General features: G+C 43.5%; 2 protein-coding genes across 2 annotated transcripts in view; both read right to left on the bottom strand.

Annotated features, from left to right (window-relative positions):
- ndufv3 (NADH:ubiquinone oxidoreductase subunit V3) overlaps positions 1-5,338 on the bottom strand; it is a 9,463-nt gene extending 4,125 nt beyond the window's left edge. Inside the window, exons 1-2 of the mRNA XM_037686761.1 lie at positions 5,270-5,338; positions 3,180-3,291 (exon numbers count right to left, since the gene is read on the bottom strand). Of these exons, the coding sequence (XP_037542689.1) occupies positions 3,180-3,291; positions 5,270-5,314 (157 nt within the window). The 5' untranslated portion in view covers positions 5,315-5,338. The remainder of the gene's footprint in view (positions 1-3,179; positions 3,292-5,269) is intronic.
- A 3,299-nt stretch (positions 5,339-8,637) lies between these two features.
- Positions 8,638-12,426, bottom strand: part of si:ch211-140m22.7 (uncharacterized protein LOC570370 homolog) — a 9,069-nt gene continuing 5,280 nt past the window's right edge. Inside the window, exons 3-5 of the mRNA XM_037686762.1 lie at positions 8,995-9,058; positions 8,793-8,917; positions 8,638-8,705 (exon numbers count right to left, since the gene is read on the bottom strand). Coding sequence (XP_037542690.1) covers positions 8,674-8,705; positions 8,793-8,917; positions 8,995-9,058 — 221 coding nt within the window. The 3' untranslated portion in view covers positions 8,638-8,673. The remainder of the gene's footprint in view (positions 8,706-8,792; positions 8,918-8,994; positions 9,059-12,426) is intronic.

Raw genomic sequence — 12,426 nt, 5'->3', positions numbered from 1 at the left:
TCCTCTGCTGCAGCTTCAGCTGAGACCAGAACCGGGTCCTTCAGATCCTCTACTGCAGCTTCAGCTGAGACCAGAACCGGGTCCTTCAGATCCTCTCCTGCAGAGTGAACCCTCTCTGAGTCTTTGGGTCTGGAAGCAGCTCCCCTCTGGGACTCGTCAGAGGTCTCCGCAGGTTCTGCAGAGGTCTCAGGTTGGGCCACGGGTCGAGGTGGAGTGTCATGGTGAACGTCGTGTTCCGTCACATCAGCAGCAGCTTCTGGACCGGACTCAGACCCAGCTCTGGGACCTGTTCCTGGGTGAGAAGCTGCTCCTGCGGCCTCATGTTGGACATCAGGCTCAGTAGAGCCTTTGGTCAGTCCTGGAGGAGGTTCTGCAAACTCTGACTGGATGCTCCTGGTGTCTGCGTCCTTCTCATCATCAGAATCAGAATCAGAATCAGAGTCCGAGTCGCTGGAAGACGATGAGGATGATGAAGATGACTCGTCAGCTGCAGAGGACGCTGTGGCGGCGCTGTCTGTGGACCAAGCCGGGCCTGGAGTCTCTTCCGGGGCTGAGCTTGGACCGTGCACCTCAGCCAAAGGTTCTAGAGCCGGGGGAGCAGCGGTTCCACACAGAGGAACCCCGGAGAGCCTCACAGGAAAGGAAACGTCCGTCTTGCGGGCGAGAAGAGCTGCTCGCCCGTCTGGAGCGTCTGCTGCCGGAGGAAGGAGGTAACGAGACACAAGCAGGCAGAAACAGCAGCAGTTAGCCACACACTGATTTTAGAGGGGTTCACAAAAACACCAGAACTTGGAGAAAAACTCTAAACTTACGATCGTAAACAAGTTTTGGCACAGATTTATTTTGCTGGAGAAAAAAAAGCATTACGGATTAGACAAAAAAAAGTTCTGGTTCCGATCAGCTGGATCCTCAGCATCGTCCTGAGAAGGTTTAAATGGGACTGGCAGAACCAGGAGTGACTGGACCGGAACAACCTCAAACAGTAAATTATTCTACATCAGCAGCGAACCACCTGAATAACGTTTGACCTTGACGTGTTACCTTGAAGCTCCTGAAGTAGCTGAACTGAGCAGAAACAAAGGAGCAAAACAATCAGCAGAAAAACCTGAAACACAAACCAAAAGGCTGAAAGAAACTGAAAAACAGCTGAAGCTGAAAGGAACTCAAAGAGAACGGGTTGAAGTTTGAAGGATGAGAAGAGCGCTCCATTTTCAATGAGAAAAACATGGCCGACAAAGTTAAATCATTCAAAAAGTGAAAGTTGCACAAATATCAAAAGTCTGCGCAGGAATGAGCAGAAGGTTTTGATTTATGAAATGTTGAAATAGAACAAAAGTTGTGGGAAGAGTTACGAGCTGAAAACCGTACGGAAGATTCAGAAACTTTCAGACTCGTTTAAAAACCGCTCCAACTCTACCCGGCTTTATTTTAAGTGTCCTCCGGTTAAATACGTGAAAGAGGCCGTCATGGTGGGTGCACATCCAGCCGAGGAGGAGGCACCACGTGCACAATGAACAATGTGCAAGAAGAACATCCATCCATTTTATTTACCCACTTCTCCTTCCCAGGTTACGGGGAACTGGTCTTTATTGAGCTCGACCGATACACCAGTAGAGCCCGATATTTTAGGCCTAAAATACCGATACGATGAGGACGTATCGGTGATAACTGTCCCATCATGCTCCGCTAAAAAACATTCCTAATTTCCACCTCTAAGATGCTGGAACCAGCTGTAGTTGTACAATGTATCCAGCAGAGGGAGCCAGAAGACTCAAGTCATGGCCGTTCACTGAAGTTTCACTTTCAGCACAGCTGAAGCAGGGAGCAACTCTGTGTAGAGTATTTGACTGAACAGAGCCTGGTGAGTTTATTTTAACTGATCCATAAAATAAATCAACAATAAATTATCTTCAATCCTCCAACCTGCTCGTCATTAGCTACGTGCCCCTCAGGTTAGCAAGCTAACGTTAAGATAACCTAGCATCGGCTATTGTCTCGTACGTGACTGAACAATGAACAGGAAGTTGTTTCTTTGTTTAATTTATATTTTTGTAACACACTTGATAACTTTATGGTGATTAGTGGAGGATAGAAAACATGACCACACCTTAAGACGACTGTTTTTATGACCAGTGCTCCACAGTGAACCTGCTGTGGGACCAGTTATAGCGTGGATCTGACTAGCTTAGCTTCATGGTTGCTAACAGCTGTGCTAAATAAACAAGTCCCGCTCCACTCCATGTTTACGTAGATTCTTGGTGGTGGACAAAGCTAAAAACTTTCAACCGTTATATCGATCGTCAGCATTTGCGTTCCCCTCCCAGTATCGGTCTCGGCGCCGATATAATATCAGCCCGCCCGACATCGGTCAGGCTCTAGCCTTAATGTCCATCAGTCTCTGTTTGGGAGGCGGGGGACACACTGGACAGGTCCATTACAGTGGTTCCCAGACTCTTCAGCTTTTGATCCACCAAATAAAAGAAGCAGTTCATGATTCCAATGATTGCTTTCAGAAATAAGCAAGCGCTGCTTATAAACTATCATTTTTTAAAACATTTGCTTATCTGTTGGAGAGAGAAGTCCAAATACGCTGTTAAAACCATAAAATATCTGTAAAAAAATAAGCATTTTAATTATGTTTTATGCTTCTAACACAATTTCTATGTCATTAAATGACTGGATCGGTCAGGATTTGTTTGTATTTATTTTTAACAAGCATTTTCCACATTTATTCCAATGACATTAAATTGTAGATGTTTTTTGTGTGTCCAGTTTCTTCTTGAGCCTCCCTATGTTCCAACCACCTTCAGCCATCACTTCCTGGTTATGCTCCTCTCACCTGCACCTGTTCCCTGTTGTCGTTTATGATTTTGACTTGCTTTTTTGTTTTAGTATAATATTGTGATATAAATGTATAAGTAACGTGAATTAAACAGATTTTTAAACTTTTTTCATGGAAGTGAATGGAGCAGTTCTTCAAAATGTTTTAGTTTTATTAAGAATGAAGCAGAAACAGGAGCAGACCAGAAGAAAACAGCATCATTCTGTCAGCGCAGAAACAAAAAGCTTGTTATGTCCAGCATCTGTGCACACTCGGCTTTAGATCACAACACACACCATGAAGCAGCCGTAGACCCCTCAAACACGCCGATGCAACAAACACAACCACACGTCCTTACTCTTTACTGCAGCTTTGGTCTTTCTCACTAGTTTCTTGGGCTCATTAGCTTCAGTGCAGAACCAAAGAGCCGCTCGAATCCTCGGGGTAACCCAGCCGTCCACCTGGAGACACTGAAGAGGAGAGCATCCAACAATCAGTCTGAATTCTGGACCTAATTAAACTATTTATTTGTGTAGCACATTTCAAAACAACTGTCATCAGCCAAAGAGCAACACAATAATAGTTTTTAAACAATAGCTCAAAAATAAAAATGAACAAAAACATAAACCATGGAGCATAAACTGTCACACTCGTGCGGTATTATAAGACAAGGACCACAACGGAAACGACCTGATCCTCTCTGTGACCACATCAGTGGAGTGACACGGTGGTTTCAGTGAAAAAGAATAACTGAGGAAAGAAAGCTCTGCAGAAAGAGGTGAAGGCTGCACAGAAGTCTGTTGGAGTCAGTCTCTGCACCATCACAGACATCTACACCTCCACATGCACGAAGAGGGCCTAGGTGATCATGTGGCTAGAAAATCAAATGGGTCCAACAATAGATCCTTGAGGAACTCTATACATAAGAGGCTAAAGAAAAAAGTCCAACAACTGTCAGACAACCCCATTCAATGAGGCCAACACAGCTACGGAGCACTAGCAAACACAGACGTAGACGTAACTCAGTGAGTTTTACAAATACTGAGTTCACATCTGGTGTGGTAACAGAGTCGACAGACTTCAAGCACTAACAGATCTTACAAAACCTAAAAATGTTGCATAACGTAAATTACAAAGCTGGAGCAAAACTGCAACAAGTCTCTCAACACAAGATGACGAGTCTAAAAGTCAGATTTTCGGTGGGAGACGGTGGTCTGAATTCCTTCAGTGCGAAGCCTTTAATTGTATTTGTATTGTAAATGTAAAAAGGACCAGACAGTCAATTAAACGAGACATTTTTCATTCTCCCAATAAACATTTATTCAGAGTTCTTTATAACAGTTTCATAAAACAAAGTAAGAACTTTCCACTCATGCTGCCCATAAATGACACCAGACCTCTGATAAACGAGACTGAACCATAACTTTTTATTATTATAATCCCACAAAAACCTTCGGAACATTCAGAGAACATTTGCTGAAAGTTTCATGGCTTTCTCTAAAAATATCTAAAAGTTACGGAAATGTTTGCGACAAACTTTCACATTTTTCAAAGGAAATTCACGCCATAATAATAATCCATATATATGTATACAGGGTACTGCACCCAGTATCCACTGGTTAACTGGTCACCATTAACTTCACACAGACTCTCCCACTGGTACATCTTCATCTTTAAATCACTTCCTGGTCTGCTGCCTTCATACATCTCCTCCTACATGTCTCTGTGTGAGTGCAGCTACAGCGTGCGCTCTCAGGACATCATTACCTGCAGTGTTCCCTCAGTGAGGACTGAACTAGACAAAAGGGCCTTCTCCTACTCCGCTCCTGTTTCCTGGAACATCTTGTAAAAAGATCTGAAGCTCTCGACCTTTGACCTCTCTAAGTGGCTTCAAACATCTGGTAAATTCCTGCAGATGTTCCTGTTTTTAGTTTCTACATCTCCTTATGATCTAACGGTTTTTGTTTTGTTTTTTAATACGATTTTCTTTTGATTGTTATTCTCAACTTGTGTGCATCTTTTTCATGATTGTCCACTGTTGTCATCACTCTGTTAAAACCTGGTGTCTCTTGTAAATGAGTCCCCGACGCTCAATGGGATTAACCTGTAGAAATTAAGGATGAATGAAAAATAATCCCAGTTTTAAATTGATGACTTTGTTTAATTTAAACCAAATGTGATTTTAGTATAATTTAACAGTCATTTTAATGTTTTTAAATCGAAATGAATAATGTTAAATTAACCCTACATCGACGCTTATGAACCTAGAAGTGACTCAAATCCTGGTGAGACAGAACCGGGTCATTCCGAACAAACCGACCTCTGTGTGTCAGCATGTCCGTGCAGCACCGGAACTTTTACGTGAAGGTCTTCAAGAAACTTCACTTTCAAATTTAATGCCCATAAAACTGCATTTAAATCATTTAAGAAGCCATTCGATCATTTTACCTTGACAGAGCTCAATCGCCCTAAACGCAGCAAACTGGCCGCCATGTTGTGTTTCTGCTAATTCCTTCCGGACGGAACGTTGTGTTCCTGTTTTCATTGGTTTGTTTGTTTTTCACTTTTATTGCAAACATATATAACAACCTAAACTTTGAAAATAACGATTAATTTTTTTAAAAGTCGCAGGCTAATTTGATAACAATATAGATTAGCACAAAACGTTAACTTGGAACAATTGTGTTTCTAATAATATGTTCCGGACGGAAAAAAGTTCCACAACAAGCGGACGAACCCAAGTTTATACCTCCCTGGTTTATTTTAAAGCCTATGTTTGTATTTTTATTTAGTTCAGTTTAATTAATGTATATATGGCCAAATACCAACAAATGTAATCTCAGGACATATGATAAAGGAGGAAGAAAAAACAAGTACAAAACAAAAATGTAATTCATGTTTGATTCAGTCCAGCAGGATGAGGACTGGACTCAAAGACTAGAAGAACTAGAATAATTTCATTATGGAAAAACAGAAGACTATCCACAAAGTTAAGAAAACAAAAATAACTCGGGGGATCTGAGGGAATTTAAAATCGTTTCAAATCCTCCAAAACCATGAAGGGCCTGTTTGAACATGGTTCAGCTTTTCAAACTGATCAAAACCATAAACATTGTCCAAAAACTGATCAATCATGTCGAATTTCAAGTATTTATTGATTTGACTGAATGTTTCTGAGTTCTTAAACATATTCTTATTAATCATTTCAACTTGCATACAACCGGCTGATCCATGGATCATCCCTCCATCAGACTCAGGTCTTGGGACAGTAAGTAAATAAAGTTTATTTTGGAGCGCTTATTACAGACATAAAACTACAAAGCGCTGTATAATAAGAATCAACGCTAACAAATTTACAAAGAATAAAAGAAGCATAAGAAGCACAATAAAATGATGACACTTTTAAAAACCTGCAGGTCGAACTGTTCCACAGCCTGGGGGCCACTGGCTGAAAGGCCCTGGCCCCTTTAGTTTTCAGACGCGTACGTGGAACATCCAAGAGATCCAGTGTCTGGGAACGAAGGCCACGAGCAGCAGAGTGTTTGGCTAGAAGCTGACAAAGATACACAGCAGCCATTGAAAGCTCTGAACGTCAGCACAAGACCTTGGAAACAGATTCTAGACTCCACTGGGAACCAGTGCAGTGAGTCCAGAACCAGAGGGATGTGACAGGATTTGCTGGATTTGGTGAGAAGTCCGTCAGCTGCGTTCTGCTTGTAGACGTGAGACAGAAGACTTGTCCAGGCGGTAACAGCATCTGCAGCAGGGACATCCAGACATCTCTTTCCACAGCCACCTCTTCTGGGAGGACCAAGGCGTTTCCAGAGCAGCTGAGAGACAGTCTGTCCAGCGTGTCCTGGGTCCCAGTTGGACACCTCCCCACAGAGGCGCCCAGGGTCCATCCTTACCAGGGGCCTCATGAACAAAGACTCGCGTGGATTTCCTACTGAAACGTGGCGTACGCTCAAAACGAGAAAACGGCGTACGCACACATAAATCCAGCTGTGTGGAGCCGTGCACACGAACGCACGAATCAAGCACACTTCCTTTATCTGTCCCAATCTACGTGGAACTGAACGCAAAGAAGGGAATGCCTGACTCCTCCCTCGACACACCTCCATTTAAATATGCACATCGATTTAAATCTGCCCTGCACCTGAGGACTCTCGTCTGTGAGACGCAAGTCAGCTTCAGATATCTGAAGCTCTCGACCTTTGACCTCTCGAAGAGGCTTCAAGCATCTGTTAAGTTCCTGGAATAACCAACGCAGACAGGTTCCTGTTATTAGTTTTCTACACCGCCTTATAATCTAGCTGTTTGCTTCTCCTTTTAATTACCATTTTATTTTCACTTGTTACAAAATAAATCTAAACTTGATCCTTTATGATTGTCCACTGTTGTCATCACTTTGTTAAATCTGGTCTCTGTTGTAAATGAGTCCCGAGGCTCAACGGGACTAACCTGCAGAAATAAAGGTTGAATGTGTACATGCAGGGAAAAAGAGGAAGTTCACAGAACGTGAGTTGGAGATGATTGTAAGTGATGATTGTAAATGATGATTGTAAATGAGGAAGAGGCTCGTAACAACATTCTGTTTGACTCGCTGTCCTCTGGCGTTCGTGCCAAAGTGCACGAGGAGTGAGTGGAACAGTGAGTGAAGCTGTAAATGTTGTGGGGTCAGAGGAGCAGCACACCTGCAGGATTGAAGGAAAAATGGTCCGACATGCTGCACCATGCCAGCTTGTAGTCTGTTCCAACCACGATGTTCAGTAGAACGAATGAATCACGTTGAAGCGGGCCACGTCACCAACATGCTGCTTAGCTTCTTTTGTTCATCACATAATTTGAACACTGACTGAAAACACTTCCTGTTAACGTAAACGCCTTCATGCTGTGCTGGTGCTTTTATATCAATACGTGCAGTAGCTCCGATTACACGAAGAAACTGAGCTTTAATGTTGGCCTGTTCAGCTGCATTGTGGGTAATTTGATTCACCTTAAGGGTAAATCCATCCCACACAGCTGGCATGGCTCGGCTCAGGGTGGACTGGCTCAGTCCTGATCGGTCCGTCAGATCCCTCTGGAACGCTCCTGCTGCTATAGGAACCCAGTGTGGTCAGCGCTTATGTGCACGGGCAGCGCACGGCTCCTCGCTGTGTTGCGCTCCAAGACCGGCTGCAGCTCCAAGCAGAGTTCCAAAAGGAAGACTGAAATGTGCGATGATGCAGTCCTCATTGTGGTCCAGAACCTCCTCTGTCTCTAAACACAGGCTCTCTGAGCACGTTTGTTAAATCCTCTAAAACTGAAGCCGTTGTTGTTCAAGGTCTTTTCTGCACAGCTTTTAAATCCACTCATCTAATCTCATACGTGAGGATGTATAACTGCTCATTTCCCTTCAGTGCCCTGAGATGACGTCTGTTGTGACTTGGCGCTGTAGAAATAAACTGAATTGAATTGTACAATAAGTTTTCACATCATGAACAGTTTCCCAGTATCACCTCTAAGTGTCGCCAACGGACCAGTAACAATCGAAACGTGCTTTCCTGATGTTCTGGTTCTTGAAGGTGCAAAGAGGACCTTTCGTTGGCACGAACGTCGTGATGGATCGAAGTTTAAAGACTTTTTTCTCGTGGCCCGCCCTCAAGGAGGACAAGGAAGGAGGTGAACAACAAATACAACAAACTGTTTATTGGTTTTCTTCATGCCCGTTTCACCTAAAGCTTTATTCACAGCTTCTAACTCGCCTCATGACAAAAATCAAATCTTTAAAACTAGAAGAAAAGTTAGATTCTAAGCAACATCAAGCATTTTGTTCAAGTTGCACTACAGAGCTCAGAACGTGGTCGAAACGTTCACTTCAGGGAATCTTCATCCAGCTGGGGTTCTGAAACACAGAAGTAGGTTTGTCATCGTTCTCCGGCCTTCAAGCACTCCACAAAGAACCTCTTCACAACAACACGAGTTGACTCACCTGTAAACTTGAACTCGGGGAAGGACGTGAGGTCTCCTCCACCATACAACCTCTGAAGCTTTGCTACCTCCTGTGCCAAAGTCTTCTGATAGTCTGAGTCGGCATCAACCAGGCCCCCGGCTGCCCTGGAACGAACATCAACAATCAACGTTTTATCCTGATCCTTTTGGAAGCACATCTGGGAAGAGGTAAGGACACTTACTGGCTTTTTGCCGAGTACTGACGTATGGAGTCCAGGAAAAGCTTCTGAACGGGGTCCATTAGAGCTGAGAGTCACACGAAGACAACAAGTAAACAACTGACCTTTGCCAAAAATCCCAAACATCTCACAAATCACACCTCTAATATTTGCCGACCATAAGCACAATGCACCACACGGCACCAGGGAGTGGCAGACTGCAGCCAGATAAAGAGTGAGACAGGTAGGTCCATGCAAGGAAAGACAGGAGGTTAAGGTTTGGTGTGATGGGAACACCTATTTGCTGTCAGTACAGATAAAATACACAGATGGGTGACAAATGAAACAAGCGGTGCTCCGAGGTCCCCCGTCTTTGATTTGAATGTTCGTAGTTTTGGAGACGAGTGTTTTTCTGGACTGAAATAGAACAAAGAATGAAAATCAACCTTAAAGTATTTGGTGCAAGATATTAATGTGGCTAGGAGTTACACTGAGGAGAAGAACTGGGGTTCAGAGAACAGAGAAGTTCTTTTTGCTTGGTTGTTCTTCCATGTTTGAGGCGGCGCAGAGTGAAGAAGCACTTTTATCCACCAGATGCCACGGAGGAGCCAGGGGGTGGCCAATGGTGGCCTTGGCCATCATAAATTAATCTTCAGCCACGCCAAGAGCCACCCTAATCCTTTGAAACTACACTTTAGGCCATATTAAAGGATCTTCCTCTCAGTTTGGCTCTTTAGACGTTGCATGTTTTCTTTGTGCATGTTTAGGTTTTCATTACGTTCCTTGGTTTCCTTACACAGTCCATAAATATACGTAAAGGGTTGACCTTTGATGTGAGTGTATCTGTTTTTTTATTTGCCTTATGTGTGTCTGTTATCACACTGATGGACTGGTTACCTGGCCAGGTGTGCCCAGCCTTTCAACAACTGATTGCTGAGACAGGCAACTGGCCTGAACTCCAATGTAAGTGTTGGTTTTTATAGTTACTTCTTCTATAAATACTTTTGCAAAACAGTACGATGGTAAGAAAGAACCCTATGACCATATCAACCTCCTTGAGTATCGCCTACAGCTATGAGCATTTAGTGCAGAGGAAGTACTCATAACTGATCGTACAGACATTATTCTTGGGCAAAGACCAGGGTAAGGTCATCACCCCACGAGAGAGACTGACTTCTGAGGTTTGAGCTTAGACTGTGAGACGCAGCGCACTGTCCGTCACATGAAACTACCAAACAAGGCTTGTCCAAACTCTGCTGAGTCCTCAGAGCCTCGGACCTCGGTCTTTAAGGAGGCGGCAGTGAGGAACAGGTGGAGGCACGTTCAGTCTGTAGTTTATTTCAGACAGAAGACTGACCCATATAAAGGTCATGTGTTGTTGAACAGAAGACAGGATGTGAAGCTGTGCCTCAAGGAGAGATGGGAGAACTGCAACCACCTCAGTCTGTCTTAGATGAACATTGGTGGCACCTTTGTTGCTTCATTCACTGGAGATCTTTGGATCCTGTCTACATATGGATGGTTCCTGCTGTTGGCATGCAGACTCTCACCAGCCTTTATTGTGTCTTTGCTCAGGTGGAACATACAACCATTGCTACATTAAGCAAATAAAACATTTGTTTCAAACAATTGCTTCACTGCCCGTGCTTTGGATTTTATGTTCTTTTTGACCTTTCAAAGTGGCCTCAGGATAATGTTGACCAAAGGACAACAGGACGGTTGACTTTTACCCATCAAATGTACTTATGTTAATGCACTGAGGACAACTGGATCTTGCATTTTGCAGTCTGAGGTGTCAGGTAAACATAGATTGTGTGATTTGCTGATGTGAACTGAACAGGTGTTATGCTGATCCAGGAACTAGAAGAGAAGAGGACCAATGTCGTATGTTGAGCCTGAGTACCACTCCAGCTCATGTTTCCCATTTTATTTGCCACCCATCACGTTTTACTAACAGTCTGATGATAAAGCACCCAACTGTGACTTTGTATAGTCCTAAACAGACCTTTAACATAAATGACAAAATAATAAAATTAACATCTTCAGCTTCTACCTCGTTCACAACAACCAGGATGCAGCATCTCTTTGTTTTATGTTTTATCTCCATAAAAAAACAAGAGTACCACATGCAGCACATTATACGCCCGTCGACAAACTGTTGTACAGCCATTTATAGAAATGGCCTGAACAAATAATACTTTGTTTTAACTGTGGCCTTGATATGTGATCTTGATCTTGAAGCTCGGAGTGATGGATAGTGTATATGTCACTCCATCTAGTGATGATGCATATGTGTAAGAAGTTAGATTTATCTTGTGCAGATCAGAAGTTAAGGGTTGGACAAGAGAAACCGTCGTACAGTACGGTGAGGATACCATGATATACTGCCTTTCGACGGGCGTATAAAAAAGAAACAAAGTTCAAATTTAGACTAACAAAACACGCCAAACAAGAAATAGGCTTGGTCACATCCCACAGCCCATGTGTTTCCCACATAAGACCGAGACGTGCCAAGGAAGGACCAGGAGGAAGTCTGAAGAGAGGAAGGACTGGCCATGGCTAAAATCCAAAGTGTCTCCTTTAGCGGTCGATACATCTTAGTTTACTATATTTTAAGTGCTGTTCTAAAATTACAGTACTTGTGGAAACGGTCAGTTTACTTAATGCGCTGGAAGATCTTTGGAGAATGGAGTAAAAATCTAACTGGATGAAGGAAACTCTTACAAGACAAAGCTTGAAGAACTGAGAAATTGTAAGTTGTGACATATTAGTAATACAAGACCAAAGAAATACACGTACATAAATGCTTGTACACATTAGTAGCACGCAACAAACACTTTCCAGAATTAAAGCAAGATAAAAAGGAATCAAGCCAGAAAGTTGTGAACTTGAGCATCACATGGCAGATGCCCCGAGTGAAACAAGCACAAAAGACAACCGGTTGGATAAACTCTACTTCTACTGTACATCATTTTATTAACAGTAACGAGGATGTTTCCTGGCATACTGCTGGGTATAGAAAGGAAAAGAGAAGGACTGAGGGGAGGGAGACATTTGAGTGTATACCCTCAGATGGTTCAACTGGTTCAGCAGTGGCTTCCATCTGCAGCTCTTCTCCTGCAGCTTCAGGTAAGGCCAGGGCAGGGTCAACCATCGTGGAGCTCTCCTTAGTGACAGAAGTTTCAGCTGCTGCCTCAGAAGCTTCGTCCCAAAGCTCTGGGGCTGACTCCACAGGAGCAGTTTCAGCATCAGAGCCCGTGGCTGCTTCATCCATTGGCTCCGAGGTGAACTCGGCAGGAGAAGCTTCAACTACAGGTTCTGGCATGGGTTCCAAGGTTGGATCTACAGAAATGGTATTAGTTACAGCCTCCATGGCTGCTTCAACTACTGGCTCCAAGGTTGGCTCTTGAGGTGCAGCTTCAGCCAGGGGCTCCAAGGTCACATCTACAGGTGCAG

The sequence above is a fragment of the Nematolebias whitei genome, chromosome 13 (assembly GCF_014905685.2).
Source record: "Nematolebias whitei isolate Nwh7 chromosome 13, NemWhi1, whole genome shotgun sequence".
Taxonomy (NCBI): domain Eukaryota; kingdom Metazoa; phylum Chordata; class Actinopteri; order Cyprinodontiformes; family Rivulidae; genus Nematolebias; species Nematolebias whitei.
Note: the sequence above shows the minus strand (reverse complement) of the source record. Positions and strands in the feature narration are given on the sequence as shown.